This window comes from Ananas comosus, linkage group 1 (genome assembly GCF_001540865.1).
Source record: "Ananas comosus cultivar F153 linkage group 1, ASM154086v1, whole genome shotgun sequence".
In the NCBI taxonomy this organism is placed as follows: Eukaryota; Viridiplantae; Streptophyta; class Magnoliopsida; order Poales; family Bromeliaceae; genus Ananas; species Ananas comosus.
This window is the reverse complement of record NC_033621.1, coordinates 97,757-119,998: the sequence shown is the minus strand read 5'-3', so window position 1 is coordinate 119,998 and position 22,242 is coordinate 97,757. Positions and strand designations below refer to the sequence as shown.

At 38.7% G+C, this 22,242-nt stretch overlaps 3 protein-coding genes across 9 annotated transcripts; all 3 read left to right on the top strand.

Moving 5' to 3' along the window:
• On the top strand, positions 70-7,160 carry LOC109714433 (binding partner of ACD11 1-like). 4 transcript variants are annotated; one of them, XR_002217380.1, is made up of 9 exons: positions 70-214; positions 340-443; positions 681-759; positions 1,268-1,342; positions 1,447-1,509; positions 1,623-1,960; positions 2,736-2,859; positions 4,105-4,219; positions 6,209-7,160. XR_002217380.1 is itself a non-coding variant. In XM_020239083.1 (9 exons), the coding sequence occupies exons 2-9, from the start codon at positions 428-430 to the stop codon at positions 4,123-4,125; spliced, it is 789 nt and encodes a 262-aa protein (XP_020094672.1). In that variant the 5' UTR covers positions 70-214; positions 340-427; the 3' UTR covers positions 4,126-4,397. The 4 variants fall into 4 exon arrangements, 2 of the variants coding, with proteins under 2 accessions (XP_020094672.1, XP_020094656.1); XR_002217379.1 differs by lacking the exon at positions 6,209-7,160 and adding an exon at positions 5,680-5,966; XM_020239083.1 differs by lacking the exon at positions 6,209-7,160 and adding an exon at positions 918-990 and having other exon boundaries at positions 4,105-4,397.
• Positions 9,035-11,450, top strand: LOC109714425 (putative ammonium transporter 4 member 1). Its single transcript, XM_020239055.1, has 3 exons — positions 9,035-9,948; positions 10,383-10,668; positions 10,795-11,450. Exons 1-3 carry the CDS (start codon positions 9,379-9,381, stop codon positions 11,319-11,321), a joined length of 1,383 nt encoding a protein of 460 aa, XP_020094644.1. The 5' UTR covers positions 9,035-9,378; the 3' UTR covers positions 11,322-11,450.
• LOC109714406 (beta-glucosidase BoGH3B-like) lies at positions 14,261-22,030 on the top strand. 4 transcript variants are annotated; one of them, XM_020239033.1, is made up of 11 exons: positions 16,615-16,831; positions 16,908-16,994; positions 18,415-18,673; positions 18,786-18,990; positions 19,421-19,511; positions 19,659-19,804; positions 20,012-20,255; positions 20,403-20,507; positions 20,834-21,016; positions 21,142-21,343; positions 21,474-22,029. In XM_020239033.1, exons 3-11 carry the CDS (start codon positions 18,454-18,456, stop codon positions 21,959-21,961), a joined length of 1,884 nt encoding a protein of 627 aa, XP_020094622.1. In that variant the 5' UTR covers positions 16,615-16,831; positions 16,908-16,994; positions 18,415-18,453; the 3' UTR covers positions 21,962-22,029. The 4 variants fall into 4 exon arrangements, with proteins under 4 accessions (XP_020094614.1, XP_020094611.1, XP_020094622.1 ...); XM_020239025.1 differs by lacking the exons at positions 16,615-16,831; positions 16,908-16,994 and adding an exon at positions 14,261-14,424 and having other exon boundaries at positions 21,474-22,030; XM_020239022.1 differs by lacking the exons at positions 16,615-16,831; positions 16,908-16,994 and adding an exon at positions 14,261-14,430 and having other exon boundaries at positions 21,474-22,030.

Sequence of the window (22,242 nt, the reverse complement as noted above, 5' to 3'; positions counted from 1 at the left end):
CAAGGGTAGTTTCGCCATTTAATAATACTAGTAATTAATTCGATGGGTGTACTATTTTATTAGATTTTCTTCGAGCTTTAGTTTTCCGCCAAATAAAACGCGCTGCGGAGCAGCCGAGACCGAGAGTGACGGCGATTGAAATCCAACACCTGAAAAAAAAAACTACTTTTGTTTATTTGTGCTTCCCCCCTGCTTTTTGATTCTCTATATGGAGGTAATCGAAGCTCCTAAATTTTGTTTTCCTATCTAAATTTGTGACAACCTCAATTGATTAATTAAATTTTGTGGAAATTTCATACCATTTGTTGTTTTTTTTGTTTTTGGATTTTCGCTTGGTAGCTAAGAACGGTTCGAGTGGGGAACATCTCAGATCTGGCCGGGGAGAGGGAGATTCGAGAGTTCTTCTCCTTCTCCGGCGACATCGAGTATGTTGAGATCCAAAGGCAAGTATCTCTTGTATCAGATTTCAATCAAATCAGGGATTTTTCCCTTTTTTCTTTCTTTCTTTCTTTATTTCCTTTTTGTGTTTTTCCCTCCTCCTTCTTTTAATCAATGTAGCTTCTAGTGTTCGTTGTTATTCATTGTTTGTTTGCATGTGCACTATTCGTCAGGTTTTAAATTAAGCTTAGTTTTAGGGTTTCAGTATCCTTTCTAACATTTGCTGTGTTTGTTGGGGCCAGTGGTGATGTGGGAAATGGGAGGACTGCTTATGTTACATTTAGAGATCCGAAAGCACTTGAGATCGCATTGCTGCTGTCGGTATGCTCTCTCTTCAGACTTTTTGGGTTCCCAATCATTCTATAGTGTTTACTTGAGAATTTTATGGAATCAAACTTGCTTATTGGTAAATGACCTTAGCTCGCAAGACACAATCATTGCGGGAGCACATTATTGAATTGTAATACCGACATATGTAGGGTAAAGAAATGCTCGTTTATTGTGTCGAGATTGGAAAAGCTGTTGGTTCAGCAGTTTGCCGCATTAGTTAAGGTAAATAAATCCGCTTGTTAAATAGATTATGGTGTGCTTTTGTTTAAGCATTGGATTACATAGAGGCAAACCTTTTCCAATCCAGACTACTGCCTCCGTGTTCTGGTGTTTCTGCTATTTAAACAGCAGAAAAAGTTACTACTTGAGGCTAGACAAGCATTTCGTCCTATTTAGTATGTAGAATCTATTCCCATTCACGCGTAAAGCAAGAATACTCTACTTCATAAATAAACCATTTGAATATTTGCGAGAGGTTTGGTTGTTCTGCCTTGTGCAGGGAGCTACAATTGTTGACCGGATAGTGACCATAACTCCTGCCGAGAATTACATTTATATCCCTATCGTTGAGGGGGTAAGTTTTATATATATATATATATATATTTGGGACCAACCAATTTGCATTTGATTTGGCTTGGTTTCATCACTTATTTCTGTAACTTGTTGTACATCATCCAGCGTTCTATGGTAAATGAGGTGACGAGCTCAACTTCTACCGGAAATTTTGTACCGACTGTTGAGGTGTCTTTAATCTCCAGTATAAGCTTTTCTCAAACCCTGAAATCTTCTATGTATCTATCATTCTGATTGACTAGCTTCGGTCCTGAAATGCATGCTTCTATTTCACCGTGTAGGTTGAGACGAGTCCCAGCGGTGGCCGGATTTATGTCAGTAAAGCCCATGATGTCGTGACAAGCATGCTAGCAAGGGGTTCAGCAATTGGACAAGACGCTGTGAATAGAGCCAAAGCATTTGACGAGAAGCATCGATGGACGGCTAGTGCATCAGCAAAGGTTACATCTTTCGATAGGAGGGTTGGCCTTTCAGAGAAAATCTCTGTTGGAATATCAGTCGTTAATGAGAAAGTGAAATCTGTGGATCAAAGGTTACATGTTTCTGACAAAACGATCGTTGCCATAACAGTAGCAGAGCGCAAGCTAAATGACACAGGCACTGCTGTGAAAACTAACAGGTTTTTTCTTATCCATATTTAACACCCCGTATTTTTGAGACCATCCTAGTGGACTACAAAACAGTGGAAATAAAACTTGGGAGTTGGAACATTGAACATATCTACTTTCTCAAGCATTTTCTTTCATCGCTTAGATAAAATATGAAAATGCTGTAGTATTGTTATTATCCAATAAACTGTCAGTCTTATGTCTTCTATTCTTTGAGTTACAAATTATGTTAAGGAACCTATGGTGCTGGTACACTGTAGCTGTGAATTGAAGTTGTGCTATTAAAGTAACAGATTCTATTGCCACATCCATTTGCTCAAAATTGGAAAGCATGCTGCAAAGAAACTAGAAGCTACCAAAATGTTGAAGGGAGCTCTTCAATATTATCTATATGTATAGTGATATAGAGAACGCTGATAGCTTGTCAGCGCTCATCATTTTCCGCCTTGTCACACCACAAGTACTGCTGATGTGAATTATTTTGTGCTGAAGCATCGTATGAGTAGCCAACTGTTTGCTGATCCAAGTCTTATTGATTGCTTTGCCACTTTGATCAAACCACTTTATAATGATGCTTTATTCACATTGTCATGTTGAAATTCGTGTATGAGCTTCATGCTATATCAACAAGAATGGCAGTGATGCTGACATTGCCGAATAGTTATAACCCATGGATTTGACTTGCAATCTTTTGCTGCTAGCTCTATAAACATAATTGCACAGAGTTTCCAGCCTCTTCACATGAATCGTGTGATGAATAATGGAGTTGGTTTTTATTGGTTATAGGTATGTAACTGCTGGAACTACTTGGCTTAATGGAACTTTTCGCAAAGTGGCAAAGGCTAGCCATGCTGCAAGCACAAAAACAAGAGAGAAGTTTCAATTGGCAGTGTCCAATCTAACAGCAAAGGTAAGCTGACTATTAAGATTGTTTTTCTTTTATTTGTAATGTAGTGACATCCATTTGATATTCTAAAACCTAGTGTTGCATGGCCATACAACACATTAGAAATGTTTTCCTCTTCGAGCATATAGTAATTAGCAATTCTTCAAGCATAAAAAGATTTCTAGTCTATGGAGGAGAAGTTTTATGTACCAGGAATTTTTCAGAGTACATGGTCTTCTTATTGTGAGGAGGCAGTGGCTTACATAAGATGTAAATGCTATAGTTGAATTGCTAATGATTCTATTAGCCTATATACAGTATACTATTTCTAGCTAATGCATCAATCTAAATGATGCAAGTTTGCAGAGATATACATTCTTAATTTGTATGTCTCCAAATTTTTGTATTCTCCCCCCCGGAAAGATAACAATTGGCGTGTACTTTTTAAAAGTTTGCATTTATTTTTTCAACTTCTTGCGTTGTAGTTTCCTTTTATTTTATCTTCTATTTTCATTAACTTCAAATCATTTTAAATATTGTCTGGCTGGGCAAAAGTTGACTGAACCTGTCATCTGATTATTTAGCCATGTTTATCACTTATGGAACTGTAGGATCCAAAATTCTGTAGACAATAGATTTCTTCTTTGAACTCCTTGAGGTTTAATAAGAAAGGAATATGTGAATAGCAAATAAGCTTATCTCTTATGCCATTGTCTTTTAGTATGGATCTTTTCTACAAATATTAGACGGTTGTCACAATTGGAGCACTTGGCATTATGTCTTCCTCATAAGAGAAGCCAAAACGAATTAGTATCTACAACTATTTCTTCTTGATATTATTTCATGGTTGCTTTCCTATTTGTAGTTTTTATGTTCAGAGTAGAACTAACTGTAAATGTCCTCAGTATTCAACCATAGTATCCCCCCAAATACAGTTGGCATTTGTGGGATTTTAATCTAGAATCGGGAACTATTTCCATGGGCAGCCATATTTCTGGAGTAGCAACTCCACGAGTTGAGTGGAAATATTACAAGCCTACCGTTCTCATATGTAACCAATTATCCTAGGCAATCCCTTTAAATGCAATGAGGATAACAACTTGATCTACAAAGTTTATCCTATTCCTGTGATAAAATTCCTCCAACCAAACACTGTGTGACCATTACTTCTCTAAGTCGTGCCAGGACTCTCCCTATGTTTAATATTATTTTGAAACAGCATAGTGCTATGTTCTTAATCCTATTCTGATATTGTTGTTGTTAACACAGGATCCAGCTGTTGCTGCATAAGATAGTATTATCGTGTGGGAGGAAGCTTTATTTGTACCTTTGGACGAATTCAATCAAGCATTTGTTTGCACATGTGTGCCATTGATTATCTCAAGTAATGTTCTTAGCTTGTACCTTGCTCTTTTTCTTGTGATTGTAATTTTTCCTGTGTATCAGAGTGATTGGTGGCAGCTTTGGGTAAATGCAGCTGCTTGCATTTTGTATTTTAAGTTTTTGACATTATCCATTCTTTTTAGAATATAATGAGAGGAAAAACTTTCCTTACCAAACAATGTTGTCCACATCTATTTTGCTACTTAGCTCTGCATAGTATATACTCCGAATCATTGTAGCATATCATGTGTTGAATTTTCAAACAGAATCTATAAGGTTTTATGTGCAGCTATTCTCTCAGATTTTGTTGTTCAAGATAAAGGCTATCCTCATCAGTGTAAATCAAATTGCAAGCTGTACTTCCAGCTCTGTATATCTACAAATGAACTAATTCAGAAAGAGCAGGGACTTGGAAAAGGTTAGAAACGAAAACGTGGAGGCAATAGTGATGCATATAGTTGTTGAGCAAAGTTTAGTCGGTTGATTTGAGATGTGTGCATTGAAGTAACTGAGGAACGTCTGAAAAAGTGGGTGGACCCTTATATATCAGGGCCTTTAGAATAGGGGCTTTAGCAACCTAAATAGGAGACCAATACAACCGAAAGATGAGCTTGTGCTATTTTGTTAGCCGGTAAGTTGATGCCATCCCCGAGGGTTCATATAAATGGATAAAACTCGGAGAAATTGAAGATTGAGAAGGTATGTAAGATAAGAGTGGCAATCCTTTTAATTCTTTAACTCTGCACAGAAATTTGATATGTGAATTTGCACACCCGAATGATGGAGAAAATTCAAGATATTTTTGATGAGTATGGTGTTGTCAAATCTGATTAGTGGACACAAGTCTATTCTACCTTGTTAATATTAACTGTTCTCGTCTATCATAACACTCTATGAAGACATTCTTATTATACATCTTTCTGATATACTTTAGCTATATGATGTTTTGAATGATTTTGACAGCAAAACATTATCACAACACTCTATGAAAACATTCTATGAAGACATTCTTATTACGCACCTTTCTGATATACTTTAGCTATATAATGTTTTGAATGATTTTGACAGCAAAACATTTGCGCTGCCTCTATTTTTCTTTTCTCTTTAGGATGCTTAGCGGTAATTTTGATAGGAAACTGGGGTTACAAAGTAGTATCCTAGTGGCTTTGACTCTTGGAAACAAAAGCCATGCCATTTTACCTTTCATAATAAGAATTAGAGCCATAGAAACACATGTGAAGTTGGACATAATGCTACTGAACTTTTGGGTCACAGATACTTGTGTTGTTACACTCTTGATTATTAGAATTTATCTATAATGCTATGAAGAGAATAGTCCTTTCATCTTGATTGTTTGTTTTATTCTCCTGTGTGTACATTGCGGGTGACCTGTTAGCATCAGAAGAACTATACACCACGATTAAGGTCCATAGACTGAATGATGGTTTTTTCTAATTGAAGGAAGGAGGAGGAAGATTGAGGCAATGAAAGAATCTTATTATTATTCCAACTGAGTGGAGAAGGAGAATTATTGGCTCAAAAGATGACAGTACGGATCATAAAAGCCTAAATTGTAATGAGAGAAAAGGAGATTTGGTGGGGTGAAGCCAAAAGACAAAAGGATAGGACCTTGTAAGTTTGTGAGATACATTACCCCATCTGCAGTGGATGACCATATATATTTACCGATGGTAAAAGGTTATACGCCATTTGGATTTTAAACTTATGGAATCATATTTATGTGCTTCAAAAGAATCAAATTATGTCAAAGGAGTTCATTTCGTCCTTTAGTCCCGGCATTATTGTTTGATTAACCCTTTATTAAGAACTTTTCTAGTTTCACCCTTGGTCACATTTATTTCTTTACTTTGAGCATGTGAATGCTAGATTCTATATCTTTTGTTGCTTTTTCTAAGAATATTATCTGGCCAGGATAATATATGATAAATTCTGATCTTAGCACACATCATCTTCATGTTGCTGTATTTAGGCTTTTAGCTTTTGGTCGGTGTTATCTTTTTCCTACTTGCTTTCCACCTTCTTTACAAGCCATTACCGGCCTCATCCTGTCTTGTTGAAGTCTTGCGGATGGCCTTTTCATCTGGACCTCAGCTCACCACGGATAAAACACGTTAAAGGACAACCCTCATTCTCCCCACCATTTGAGGCCTCCACAGTGTTGTTCCGTCAGGTTCTTGATATTTCATGTTATTTTAGCTGTTCTTTTCTTCAATTAAAGCCTGCAAAAGCTTTTCATTCCACTCACTCCCATAAAGAACATGCCATAGAAGAAGACAACATCTCTTGCAAAGCCCACCTAATTTTCTATTATTTTGCACAAAAAGTGTCCTGTCCATCATGTGCAGTCTTAGATTATATACCCATCATGGCATGCATAAGGAGTAGGATCTCAGGGCTTCTTCCTAAAATCTAGAGATATTTGATTGGGGAATCATGAGAGTGAGTGATGGATGTTAGAAAGGCAGAGGGATATTGGAAGAAGGAGAGTAGGTGTTGGGAATGGAGGCTGGTCCAAGATCCTCTCGTGACTGTTTTTTTTTTTTTGGTTCCTTAATCTTTGATCCATTCCTAGGCTTTACTCATGTGAGTTCATAAGATGTCAGTGAAGAGATCTCGGACCAGGCTTCATTCCTCGTACCTCACTTTTCAGTATTTACTTATGCTGCTAGATTTATGGAGCAAGAGTCACACACTTTGGAGGTAATTACTTTTTAGACACCTTCATTTCTAATTACTGATACAAGTTTTTTGGGGGCAATTAACTTTTTTGTTGGTTTTCGACACATATTTGGCATGAAGAATGTAAGAATCTGTTTATACCGAAGATCTTTAGTTGTTTCAATTACCATTTCAGATGTGCTTATGTTATATGTCAGGTTGTTATCAATTTTACTGGCGACTGTTTAGTTTTTGATTGGTCTTCTTCATTGCCCCCTTTCATCAACTTGCATAAAGAGAAAACAGCTTGAATTAATGACAGCCTTCTATCTGTCGATTTTTCTTCAGCATAAGGTTGTGCATTTTGTTTCAAGCTGGGTTTTTTTTTTTTTCCTTCTTTTTCTTTTTCCTTTTCTTTTTTCATGAGAAGAAAACTGCTTTTTATTATTCCACTGTCAGTCCGAAAATATAATGGTCGATTTTTGACAGTGATTTTTGCTGTTTACGATTCTTTTTTATGACCATGATTTGGTTGTGTAAAGTACTTTAATTGTTGGCATTTGTTGCTGTCATACTAAGCTTTCTATTTATGGTGAGCTACCAATTTTGTTTGAAAGATTCATGGATGCTGTGTATGATTACACATCCCATATTTGCCTTAGATATTCTTGTTTTGATCAAAATTGTCATAGGTGTTAACTATTAATTCCAAAAGCTCGAACGGTTAGAAATATACAATCAATTTACTTAAAATGTACAGAAATAGCGCCCACGAATCTCGATTGTGATTCGGCCCATCCAGCCTCACATCACTTCGAACATGACTCGGCTCATCCAATCTCACGCCATTTTGAACATGACTCGGCTCAACATGTCCTCCCGTCACATGACAGGATGCTTGTCCATTTAAACCAACAAAAATTATAATTTAAAAACGGTGAATGGTGAACGATTCACTGCTTATATAATATTCTACTATGACAGTGAACGATTCACCACCTTCTAAAAGATTGCTTTTTAGATTTTTTAGACAGTTAAAATTATGTTTAATTTGTTGAAATTTTTATATATTTATTTTGATCATATATAAAAAATTAAAAATATGATTTGTTGAAATTTTTATATAGTTGTTAGGATTATATATAAAAAATAGAAAAATTAAAATTTTTATATTGCTGTTAAGATTGTATGTGAATTATTAAAATTTTTATTTGGCTGTTAGAATTATATGGATAGATTATTAAGATTTTTTTTGTTTGTTAAGATTGAATTAATTTGTTGAAATTTTATATGATTGTTAGGATATATATGAAAAAAAAAATAAGATGAGGAATGAGTCACCGGCTTTGTGGAAAACTGTAAAACGGTAAATCATTCACCTTCTTTTCAAAGGCGTCTTTAATTAAAAATTCAACCTGAACGCCTAGTCGGGAAAAAAAAGGATTAGTATGCCCCTTTTTTTTCATATGATTATTTATCTAAATATAAATTTTTATAAGATTATTTTGATAAAAAAATCCTTGATATGCTTTAGGAATAAAATTTATATAGGAATACATATTTAACAAAAGTGTCTCTTTGATGTTCAAAAAAAAAAATATCTTTGCTTTTTTTTTTCTTTCGGCTTTTTTATAAACTTTTGTATACCTTTCTTCTTCTCTCTTTTCAAGGTAAATTTATTTTTCTTAATAAATAAAACAAATAGTTTACTTTCTCTTAAAAAAAAATTTTCTTTGCCGCCGACGTACGGTGCCCCCCCGTAGAAGCGAAAGTAAACTAGCTGATTTTTTTAATTCAATTAGTTATTATAATAGATATAAAAAATATACTGGTGAAAAATGGGGGCCGGCCCATGGATGACGTGGTGTACCAGGTCCGGGCAGCAGTGACTGGCGGAGGGGGAGGATCTTAACAAACTCGTTGGTTTGACGGAATCTGAGAGGCTTGAAGATTCGATTAGTTGGCAGCTTCCTACTATTTCGGATCCAGCACAGCAGATAACAACAGAGCGAATTTGCTGTGACTACTGATTCGGAGGAGCAAATTTGCTGTGCGGCTCCCCGGCGCTTTCGGAGACAGCCGGAATTAATTCTTTCCTACTACTACTACTACTACTACTGCCACATGGCTTTTAATTAATTAAATTAAATTAAATTCAAATTTAAAATTTAAATATAAATATTCTGTTCCGACTCCAATTCCTCTTCGCCCTCTACCTCTCTTCTCTCTCTATATATATATATATATATATATTTTACTATATAATATATGTAATAATATATATATAAATAATAACAGTAATCTCCCCTTCCCATCCTCACACCAAGTTGCAATTCGAAGGAGGAGGAGGAGAACATCATTATCAAGAGAGAGAAAGAGAGAAAGAGAGGGGGGGCCTTGGTCGGAAGAGAAGTTTTGATCGATCAATATATAAATAAATATAAAATATAAAGAAAGAAAGAAAGAAAGAAAAGAAAGATCATGGCGAGCGAGTCGGCGCCGGAGTGGCTGAACAAGGGGGACAACTCATGGCAGCTGGCGGCGGCGACGCTGGTGGGGCTGCAGAGCGTGCCGGGGCTGGTGATCTTATACGGGAGCATCGTGAAGAAGAAGTGGGCCGTGAACTCGGCCTTCATGGCCCTCTACGCCTTCGCCGTCACCTTCGTCTGCTGGTCCCTCTGGGCCTTCCGCATGTCCTTCGGCGACCGCCTGCTGCCCTTCCTGGGCCGCCCGGACTTGGCCGCCCTCGACCAGAGGTTCCTGCTGGCCCAGGGCTTCGCGGGGCTCTACCCCAGCGCCACCCTCGTCTACTTCCAGTTCGTCTTCGCCGCCATCACGCTGATCCTCATTGCCGGGGCGCTCCTCGGCCGCATGAACTTCAAGGCCTGGATGCTCTTCGTCCCGCTCTGGCTCACCTTCTCCTACACCGTCGGCGCCTTCAGCGTCTGGAGCCCCAACGGCTTCCTCTTCAAGGCCGGCGTCATGGACTTCGCCGGCGGCTACGTCATCCACCTCTCTTCGGGGGTCGCCGGATTGACCGCCGCCTACTGGGTACATACGCTACCTCCTGCATGCACGACTCTTCTTTTCATTACGTCGTACCACTTTTCATTTTCATTATTGCTACTAGCTCTAGCTAGTTTTCTTTTTTATTACGTACTAGCTAGTTCATTTTTTACTACTAGAGCTAGCGGCTCAGATCTCGTTCGGCCGCCATGCAAATTTTTTCAGAAACAACACACAAAACAATCTGAACGTACGTTTAATGCGATTCCACGACGATAAGAAATCACCTCCGACGATAAGATAAGATATTTTGTTCGGATTGTTAGTATTATTTTTGTTTTCAAAGCCTAACTAGATTAGATCAGATTAGATGGTAATTTCGGAGTAGCTCAGATTTTTCTCGTTTCGGGTTGTTTAGTTTGGGCTTTTTCAACTTTTTAAATATAATGATGATGATTCACTTGCTTCGCGATCCACAGGTGGGTCCTCGGATGGCGAAGGATAGGGAGAGGTTCCCACCCAACAATATCCTGCTGACCCTAACGGGAGCAGGCCTGTTATGGATGGGGTGGACCGGGTTCAACGGGGGGGCACCCTACGCCGCGAACATCGACGCCTCCATGGCCATCCTGAACACTCACCTCTGCACGGCCACCAGCCTCCTCGTCTGGCTCTGCCTCGACATGTTCGTCTTCGGCAAGCCCTCCGTCATCGGCGCTGTCCAAGGCATGATCACCGGCCTCGTCTGCATCACCCCCGCCGCAGGTACCTACTAGCTAGTGCTACGTCCAACACAGCACCCACCCTCACCCTCACCCTCACCCTCAGATAAATTACAAATAGTTTATAACCGAATGAATGAATGGATGAATGAATGAATGAATGTAACAGGGCTGGTCCAAGGATGGGCCGCGATCATCATGGGGGTGTTATCGGGAAGCACCCCGTGGTTCACGATGATGGTGCTGCACAAGAGGATCCGGTTCCTCAAGCGAGTGGACGACACCCTCGCCGTGTTCCACACCCACGCCGTCGCGGGCAGCTTGGGCGGCATCCTCACCGGCATATTCGCCGAGCCCAGGCTCAACCGCCTCTTCTTCGGCGACGATCCCAAGTACGTCGGTCTCGCCTACGCCCTCAAGATGGGCCGGGCTGCCGCCGGCTTCCGCCAGATCGGGATGCAGTTAGCCGGCATAGTCTTCATTATATCAGTGAACGTCACTGTCACCACGCTCGTATGCTTGCTCGTCAGGCTCGCCGTTCCTCTGCGGCTCAGCGACGATGAGCTGCAGATTGGCGACGACGCCATACACGGAGAGGATGCGTATGCGGTGTGGGGGGACGGAGAGACGTACGAGAGGTCCATCCATGGGGTTCAGAATTTCGCACTACCGACCACCCTCGCCGAGGCTGCTTAATAATTCATTTCGAGCTTCTGTCAACCTCATGTAAATATTAGATCATTTCAGTGGGGCGCTATTTTAATTGATTAGGCGTGAATATCTGTCGGTACTCTTTCTAATCATTTATTAGATAATTAGCTTTTAGGAATTTTAATTGTTAATCTTTCATTATTAAGTACACCTTGGTCAGTCCTTTTGGGCTGACCTGTTTTCTTTTTCAAAAAAAAAAAAAAAAAAAAAAGCTTTTAGGAATCTTTCCAACCAAAAAGAAACACGCCAGTCTTGTGCATATATATATAGAGAGAGAGATGAGGTAGAACACTATTAATAGTAATAAAATATTTGTTACTATATGTCAACATTTTTCTTCTTGAATCCATAATGGTACCATCACAAAAACCTAAATTTTTGGCATCCAAGCGTCGAAATGTTGATAGTAGCAAACACTTGCTGCTAACAATAATATTCTAGTCCCGCTATTCTTTTGCAATTGATCAAGGATTCCAAAATATGCGAGCATTTTGTGCCTAAATTTTCAGAAAACTGTCAGAGTTTCCTACGGGTATTGTAAGTTGTGATTAATTACCTCTTATCTACCTCCCGATTAATGGGTTCCTCTACTTGATTATAACATTGGCAGTAACAAGAAGACAGGAGTTTGGTTTTTTTGAATATAACAATAGAAAAAGCCTCTAAGCATCTACTTCAGCAATCTTCTTCAATTCCTGTCCATGATCTTGACGTTTTCTGCTTCAATTTGCCGTAAACTGGTGCTTTTCTAACCGGACTACTGGTGGAAGGCCTACATTGTCGTAAACTGGACTAATTTAAGACAATATATGCCCTCGAACAGCAGCAGTAGCAGTAGCAGTAGCAGTAGCAGCAGCAACAGCAAAGCCATGCAAGACAAACTAAGTGAGTTGATGGATGCTATATATGCTGATCTCCATCCTCAAATAATGGATTTCAGGTTGGCGAACTCCTTTCCACTCACTGATAATTAAGCAATCTTTTCTTCCCAGGCATGAAGTTTGGTCCCTCTGGGGGGCCAGGAGCCACAGCAGACAATTCCGCCAAAGAAGAAAGAATTATGTGCTCCTAAGTTGGAAAGGCTGCAGTCTGTAGAAAATGCGTGCTGCTGTCATTAAAATCCGATCGGTATCTTGACTAGCATGCTTGGCTAGATTAAAAAAAGGATTATGATGGTTGGAAGCACATTTGTGAAAATTTCTCGACTAAACTCTCATATGCCAGCAGTCTAACTCTATGTTTTGAAAATGCCAGCGTGCGTTGTTTGCTAATTGTTTTTGTTTAATATCCAAATTAATAAATGTATTTTCTCTTCTCATCTTACATTTTCTGTCTGGTTGCACAGTATCTGATAAAAACATGTCTTCCTGCCCCGTCGGGCGACCTCAAGAGGCTAGCTGATGCTACTAGGCACAGCATATACTGATGGATGGCCTCCGGTCAGCGCCATTCTTAGAGACATTTCAAACAGATGTCAGATCTTTTCTTGGATTTGTCTAAACAATCCTTACATACCATATCACTTGACAAGCTTTTGTCGCACTTCACACTCGTGGTACTTTAGTAGTGATATTTGGTGCAATGATATCGGCACTGGAGTTGTTGAACAAATAAATTTATTTTACTTCAGAGCCACATTGAGTGGGCTGAAGTATGGAGGTGTTAAACTAATAATTTGGTCCAGTTTAAATCTTACTCGTCATTTGGTGCTCAAACTGGATTGGACCATAGTTTGGAAAGGTGAGTCTCGCATCACAAGCTGAAGGCGCCAGTCCCGGCTTATTTGCTGGGGCCCAAAAATGTGCCTCAGCTTTGATCTTTTAGTTCTGATACTTTGTTCGTGTTGTTCTCTTTGTCATTTTTACCATTATTATTGTTGTGGTTGGCGGTTTTCTGCATCTGAGCATGCCATGGATTGAAACTTCATACCAACCCTCCATGTCATGGTTTATGCTAGCTGGATCTTAGTCTAACAGATGCGGTTTGCCTTTTGTCATTGATTGCGGCATATTGATCCTAACCGTATTGTCTATGAATTTTTTTGCTGAGTGATTACTATGGCGGCAAGTTATGCGTATATAGGTATGTAGGTATGTACCTGACTAATTAACGTAACCTGACTATATCTGTTACCTGGCTGAGTACTTGGGAGGACATCATGGGAGCCTTTTGATTTCTTCTGCACCATCATTTAAAGCGAGTGAGGATGTGGGGACTCAGAGGGACTCAGTATGAGCTAGCCTTCGCTTGATTGGTGGTAGCGAAAGCTGCAGAGCTCAGGTGCGTCACTTTTGCGTCTGGTTATATTAATCTTTCTAATGAAATTACTCATTACTAGCTGCACGTTTAGGCGTTGTTGTCTCAAATGCAGCCCTGAACATAAGATAGCTCTCTTACTAAACTTGTTTCTTCTCTTTCTGAAATCCTTGTGGAGTTTTCATTCAAAAGACTTTTGCCACACCGCTTACAGAGCAGTACCAGATTCCCTTGCAGGCTAACTTATTTCAGCTTTACTTGACAGATGGGTAGCTGCATGAATCTGACCAATTTTAATCAATGCGAACAAATTTGTCATTGTTCTGTTGATTGTGAAGAGTCAATTAGGTAATATCATCATTAACGTTGGTAGAAAATGACTATGGGGCATGCGTATTGACATCATTTATTAGTTAGGTGGCGCGTAATCTTTCTAAATTAGATATTAAATTAAGCTCCCCCCTTCTTTTTTCCTCTTTCTTTTTCAAAATTTGTTTGTCCACACGCATAATGAATAGAGTGAAGCAATGATTCGATAATACTTTGTATAGAGTTAAGCATTAATGTTATTGGTGGTACATTTCAAAGTGTGATATTTATTATATATTTTTTGGTCATTTAAAAGAGCTATATACTATTTCTTATTTATCATATCAAATTTATTTTGCGTGCAAGCGGCCAAGCACCTTGCCAGCATTATTCAGTGTGTCGACAGACCGGAGTGGGGGTCGTGCTGCCGACCAATCCGTTGGGAATGCTGTACAAAAGAGGAGGAGGAGGAGGAGGAGGAACATGGCTGACGCGAAGATGGCGAGGCGGAGGCCCACCTCCTGTAACGGCTAGTTTCTCTCTCAAATTACCCACTCTTTTTTTTTTCATTAATTAATCCCAAAGGAGAAAATCAAATAAAATAAACATGCAACTGTCTCATACATCATCAATCAGCGAAAATACAAATTTAAGAAAGTTACATAAATAATAAATAAGCTAATTTGCTCCTCTCTGTTTAGATAGTTAGATTACATTATTTTATTGGAGCTTATCAAGATACGAATGAAGGACGAGCAACATGTTCACTCCTAGAATAGTTATAGATTTTATATCCTATTCGTCCGAAAACTCTTATTCCCTATTTATCTTATCAATTTTTTGCTTTGACGGAAAATTAATTTGATCTATTATGAAGTTTAGAATCGTGCGCAGGGGTATATATGAGCTTTACGTTCGTGTATAAGCATACATATTGCATTTTTTCTCTCAAAGGATAATTCTTTGAGCCTCTTAAAAAGTTCATTTTATAAATTGTCAATCTATCCGCAAATTTATATAACGCTTTTAGAAAGTACACATTAACCAATAAACAAAATTTAAATAAAATATAATCGATCAAAGTTTTCTATATATATAATAAAAAATAACAATAATTAAGAACATACAACAGCAGTACTTTTGGTTGTAGAAATATTCAATTTAGTAAGGTAGGATTCAAAAAGGAATACTATCTATACATTCAAAAATGAGTTTAAATTTTATATCTCATCATCCACAAATTTTTTTTAAAAATAAAAATTTTAGTATTAAACAAAGAGAAACAATAAAATGGATGCAGAAAATTTAATTTTTACTGGACAAAAGTGTAAAAATTTAAACCTATTGCGAGTGTCCAAACTGGCATTGCTCGAGTTCAAAACCCTGGCTCGGTATCCGGCACGCACGGCTGCTCGTGGTGAATTTCCCAGACTAGCCGGTAGCCCCAGCCAATGATTTTCTTTCATTTAGTAATTTAACTCACTCACAAGAAACAGGATTCATTTACTTGTCTAGCCTCTTTACAAAGAAAAATTTCCTATCTAGCATCCTTTTGAAAAGTATTCCCAATCTAACCTTATTTTTATAGATTAGAAAAAAGAGTGAGGCTATTATGCTTCTGGAAGCATGGAGCCTTCCGTGCTTTCAGGTCATTTTTCATGTTGCGACTTTCGAATCGTCGATCGGTTCCGTTAAACTTAATCTAGAGTATTTGAAGTATTTAAAAAATAAATTATGTGATTTTTTGATATTATTTGCCTAGTAAACGAAGGGGCTCAAAATCAACGGCTAAAAATAAAAATTTTACAAAACGTGATAATATGACATTAAAATTTTAGATCAAAAATATCGATCTTGTTTTATATAGTATAAAAAATTTTCTATCAAAATTTTACATGATTTGGATATTTTTACACCGTTAAACTTGCAAACGGCTCACTATGGCCGTTAAAATTATTGATTTTGAGCCCCTTCGATCACTAGGCCAATGATATCGAAAAATCATAAAATTTATTTTCTAGGTACTTTAAATACTCTAGATTAAGTTTAACGGAGCCGATCGACGATTCGAAAGTCGCAACATCGAAAACGACGTGGAAGCACGGAAGGCTCCGTGCTTCCAAAAGCATAATAGCCTCGCACTAGAAAAAAAATGAAAAGTTAATAATTTTTATATAGATTAATATATTAAGTGGATTGAGATTATTTTTTTCTCTCTCATTTTAAAGTAAGTGAATGTAATGTGATTTTATATATGAACACTTAATAAAAAATTTATTTATTAATAATAATATTTCTAAATTATAATTTTTTTATTAGTACTATTAGTACTTAATTTGATTATACAAGTCAATATAATTTAAAAGTGTTCATATATAAAATCACATTACATTCACTTAATTTAAAATGAAAGAGAAAAAAAATAATCTCCACCCACTTAACATATTAATTAATATAAAAATTATTAATTTATTATTTTTTTTCACAATCTATGAAAATAAGGCTAAATTGGAAATATTAAAAAAATAAATAAATAAAAAAAAAAAATTTGTAAAGAGACTAGACCAGTAAATAGTTCCAAGAAACAGACTCGACCGTTACAATTTAACTATTATAATAATAATAATGTTATTTTATTATTTTGCGATTCCTTCCTTCCTTCCTTCCTTATTATTATAAGAATTAAGAAAGTCCCCCGGCTTCGTTGCCCCTCTCCCACCACACTCTCTTATTACCAGTAGTAGTAACTACTCTCTCCCTACCCGTCCCTCCAGCGAAAACAGAGAACGAGGCGGCGGAGAAGAGAGTAGTTGCGTTGCGTAAAGGGAAGGAGGAGGTGGAGTGGAGTGCTTCTTTTCCTAATTAATCTTCCCTGCTGTTCCTTTAAATCTCCTCGGACTTGCTACTTCTGCCTCTTCTCCTTACCATCTGTGAGTCCCTTTCGCTTTATTTCCTCTTCTTTTTTTCTTTTTTTTTTCTTTCATTTACTTTTCTTGGCCCAAATAGGGTGAGTGATCATTCCTTGGCATGTATTTGGGTTTTTGTTCATTACTGCCACTGCCGCGAGGTTAAGCTACCTTCGACCTCTTTCAGGTAACCCCTCCTCCCCCACCCCCACAAAAAAAAAGAGAGTAAATAAGAAGACCTGACTTTGGGTTTAGGAAATGCACATAGTTCTCTTTCCTGTTTTGAGCGTTGCTTCTTCGGCACTGAAGTTTTGTTCTTCTTCTTTTTCCTCTTCTCGTCTATTTCGTGCCGACGAAGTTTGCTGTTAACAAACATTCTTCTATTTTATCGTATGCATTCCTTCAAAACTGCAGCAAATGGCTGATACAGCCAAAACAAGGCGCCGTTGAAGACGGGGCGGGGGAGATACGTGCAATGTATTCTTTTTCTTTTTTTTATTATTTTAATCGTTTCCGTGATTCACTTATAGTTGGGAGTTTCTGCCTTCCTTCCTTCCTTCCTTCCTTCCTTCCTTTGATCGCTTCTTTCCGGAGAAATGGTTCCCCATTGTTTGGCGATTGTTCGTATTTTGATTGATTTTTGCCTCTCTTCGCAAACTCACAGAAGCCGTTCCCATTTTTCCTCATACAAAATTTGGTTCTCTCTTCTTCGCTGTTGTTGTTGGTTGAATATATACATTATTTAAACACTATTTTTTAATACTTTAGATTTTAAGAGATGAAACGATTATTTCACATCTTTTAACACGATTGTTAAAGTGGAATACATTATCTCTAGTTTCGACAAAGCATGAACAGCCAGATTGTTGAAAATCATCTCCTTTTTGTGGCTTTCTATTTGAATTCTAGTTGTTAATCCCCGCTACCAGCTCACATTCTCCAAAGCCACCAAAGAAAAAAAAAAAAGGCTGATAAATTTTCTAACATGCTGGATGAAAAAAAAAGAAAAAGAAAAAGAAAAGAGAGAGAGTCAAAATTGTGTAGTGATGCCGACTATTTGATCTTTGTCATCTTCGCGAGAGTTGGCTAATTGCTGATATTTGGTTTTGCTTGTTCGAGCGGCATTCTCCTTACCAATCATTCCCATAATTTATTCTCCTTGTGTGTGCCCGATGACATAAAAAACTATATTTTATTGCAAATTGCAGAACTCTGATATAATATTCAAATGCTTTATCCTGAGGTCCATACATCTATCGATGACTTTGATAACAATTACAGGGTCTGATTGTTGCGTCCAGGAAAAGAAAATCTTTTCCTTAATACACCGTAATGAGATCTGTAACATATATATATATATATATATATATATATATATATATATATATTGCATTAGTTTATCTCCCGGATCATGGCTATCTCAAGACGCAAGGTTTAGTTCATAGCTGCATTCTGATTCATTTTGCCGATTGTTTCTTTCAATCTAAAATTTCGTTTCCATAAGACCCACCTACCTATTCTACAATTGCTCCATGGGTTACTGTTGTAAGCTTATGCCTAATTGCTTCTTCGCACCTCTTTCCTCATGCTGTCGATTCCCCAATCAGGTTAGAAGAAGTTGGATTGGCTTCTTACTCCATCCCAAGATGGCGTTATTCGGGACGACTTTTGTTGTCATCTCGTTCCTTCTATTTTGGGCCTTTCTTGGAGAAGCAGAGTATATGAAGTACAGAGATCCCAGCCAGCCGGTTAATGTTCGAGTCAGAGATCTGATGAATCGGATGACTCTTGCAGAAAAGATTGGCCAGATGACTCAGATTGAGAGAAAAGTAGCGACACCTCAAGTCTTGAAGGATTACTATATAGGTCTAACTCTACATTCTAGACTGATGATTTGCTCATTCTTCAGCTATATATGATGAAGACCAGTGGAATAAAGGTTCAATGAATCAAAATTATTTTCTTTTTTCTTTTATAGGTAGCCTGCTGAGTGGTGGTGGGAGTGTTCCAGCCCCGCAGGCCTCCGCTGCAGATTGGGTGAATATGATAAATGAGTTCCAAAAGGCCTGCTTGTCCACCCGTTTAGGAATTCCGATGATCTATGGGATCGATGCCGTTCATGGGCATAACAATGTCTACGGTGCCACAATTTTCCCCCACAACATTGGCCTTGGAGCTGCAAGGCAAGTATATGGCCCTTTCTTTTTTCTATAGAAAATTTCTACTGGTATTATAATACTGTGCATTAGTGCCGTAATGCTACATGCAATTGATGATAGCAGTATAATACTACCCCATTCGCGCAATGCTTTCTGCATTATAATTGGAAAAGATTGATTAACTAAAATCTAACTCCAAATACTGCATTTTTTTCTTTCCGATACTAATGAACATGATAATATCCATTACCTCCCTGGTCATGTTATATGTATTATTTATAGTATAGTAAATAATGATATCGAGTAAGTTTGCCATTCTAAATCATATTTGAAATAAAATCTGTCGGCTCTCCCAATACTCGTCTCATATTTGGTCTACCATTTGAACATGCTGTCAGCATAGCATTTTCAGCATGTTACCCTGACCTTTCTTCTCTTGCAATCTTAACTACAGGGATCCTGATCTTGTGAAGAGGATTGGTGCGGCAACTGCTCTTGAAGTCAGAGCTACTGGAATTCCTTATGCCTTTGCACCATGCATTGCGGTAAACAAGCACATTCTTCACTTTGCTAAAGTAGCTTCTTTATTTGAAACATTGTTAGATGATTATGATACCGTGAAGCTTGACAAATCCTTTTCTTTTCCTTTTAATGATTTTCATTTCCCTTTTGTTTGGCTGGTGGTGGTGCAGGTTTGTAGAGATCCGAGGTGGGGCCGCTGCTACGAAAGCTACAGTGAAGACCACAAGATAGTCCAAGCAATGACTGAAATAATCCCTGGTTTACAGGGTGATGTTCCGGCTAACTATACCAGGGGATTTCCTTATGTTGCTGGAAAGTAAGATCACAATGTCCACTTGACGATCCAGATTTACATACTCCTTTTCTAGATATGAGTTTCGTATATTATTTAGTAAACAAGGTTATCAGAAATACTGCTTATATTAAGGATGTTATAAAGAGATGTTCATCTATGTACCTGAACGCTTCTGAATTATCCTTTGATCTAATTGAGTGAATCAATATGATATGCGCCGTTCAACAGGAACAATGTTGTGGCCTGTGCCAAGCACTTTGTTGGTGATGGCGGGACCCAGAAGGGCATCAACGAGAATAACACTATTATTGACCGCCAAGGACTTTTCAGCATCCATGTGCCTGCTTACTATGACGCCATTGCAAAGAGTGTCTCCACTGTCATGATCTCCTACTCCAGCTGGAACGGGGTCAAAATGCATGCCAATCGTGATCTCATCACTCGTTTCCTCAAGAACCAGCTTAAATTCAGGGTATTGAGATCAATCGAGGTTCTCAGATTTTTCCTGTGCTTTCCTAAATGCTCATGATACCAGCAAGAACACATATTAGGTTTCTGCTTATTTACTCCTCTCTCCTTATAGTTTGAACTTACGATATGCATGCTAATAATTTTTCAGGGCTTTGTGATCTCAGATTGGGAGGGCATTGATAGAATAACAAGTCCTCCTGGTGCAAATTACACGTACTCTGTCCAAGCTTCCATAACTGCCGGTATTGATATGGTCAGTGTCTCTTGATCTTTGGAGGGAGCTCCTTTTGAATCTCTCTCTATGATGTTTAGTGAGATAAAAAGTTACTGCCATAAGTTGCTGAGGTACTCGGTCAGAGTTATTTTACTGTAACTCGCCAGTGACTTTAATGAGATATATTATTAGCTGCTGACTTACATAGCTAGGAAGGTTCATAAATGTGCAAAGGAAATTCGCTGTCGTTGTTAGTAATTCTTCTTGACATGTTATCAAATATCACTGTTCTAAAAGGTGTTAATCCTATCAATTCTATTTTGATCGCTGTTGTCCTAACATCTGTATGCGGTGTTGCATGACAGGTGATGGTTCCTAATAACTACGCGGATTTTATCAACAGCCTGACTAACCTGGTCAACATGAATGTGATCCCAATGAGCAGAATCGATGATGCAGTGAGAAGGATTCTTCGCGTAAAGTTCGTCATGGGTTTGTTCGAAAACCCTTTATCTGATCTCAGCTTAGCCGATCAGCTTGGAAAGAAGGTACTTACTAGTAGAGCTCTCTCCCTCACTCCTGCTGCTGCTCCATGTGCTCTTTATACATGTATGTCTTTGGCCTGGTGTAAACATATTACCGAACGAAAACTGACGTGATGGCATTTCTGCAGGAACACAAGGAATTAGCGAGGGAGGCTGTGAGGAAGTCGCTTGTGCTTCTGAAAAATGGGAAATCAACTTATGAGCCTCTGCTGCCTCTTCCTAAGAACGCTCCTAAGATACTCGTTGCCGGAAGCCATGCGGACAATTTAGGCTACCAATGCGGTGGGTGGACGATAGAATGGCAGGGAGCTAGTGGAAGGATCACTTTAGGTGATCAATTAAGCTCACATTTCATCCTTGATGTAGACTCATCTTAATCCTGTTCTGTAGGGTTGGTAAACCACCTAGCTAGCTAGTAATGGTAATGGGTGCATAAACTAATTCTTTACGACGGTTGCAGGGACGACAATCCTGGATGCTGTGAAAGCCACCGTCGACCCAGCAACCACCGTGCTGTTTGCGGAGAACCCCGACAACGACTTTGTAAGGAACAATAACTTCTCCTATGCCATCGTCGTCGTGGGAGAGCACCCCTACACGGAGACTGCTGGGGACAGCCTCAACCTGACCATTCCGGATCCAGGCCCGAGCACGATCCAGGCAGTCTGTAGTGCTGTCAAGTGTGCGGTCGTCGTCATCTCCGGTCGGCCGGTGGTGATCGAGCCTTATGTCTCTGTTATGGATGCTCTTGTAGCTGCTTGGCTGCCAGGTTCCGAAGGGCAGGGCGTGACAGATGTCCTCTTCGGAGATTACGGCTTCACCGGGAAGCTCCCGCGCACCTGGTTCAAGTCCGTCGACCAACTTCCCATGAATGTGGGTGACCAGAACTATGACCCCTTGTTTCCTTTTGGATTTGGATTGACCACAAAGCCCAGAACGGCGAGGTAGATAGGGAACGATGATAGATTATTAGCCAATTAATTAACAAAAAGATTGGGGGGGGGAGGGAGTGGGGGGTGGGGACGATGATAGATTAGCCAATTAATTAACAAGAAGATTGTGCGGGGGGGCGGGTTGTTCCAGGATCCATGTTAGAAATTTGTTCTTCCCTCCCACATATAGTCTTTTTTCTACATGATGAATAGATGAGCAGAAAGTTTGTCACAAAGTTTGTNAAAGTTTGTCTCATTAAGCGATTTGAGTTTCTGCTTATTCCACTTACAATAACA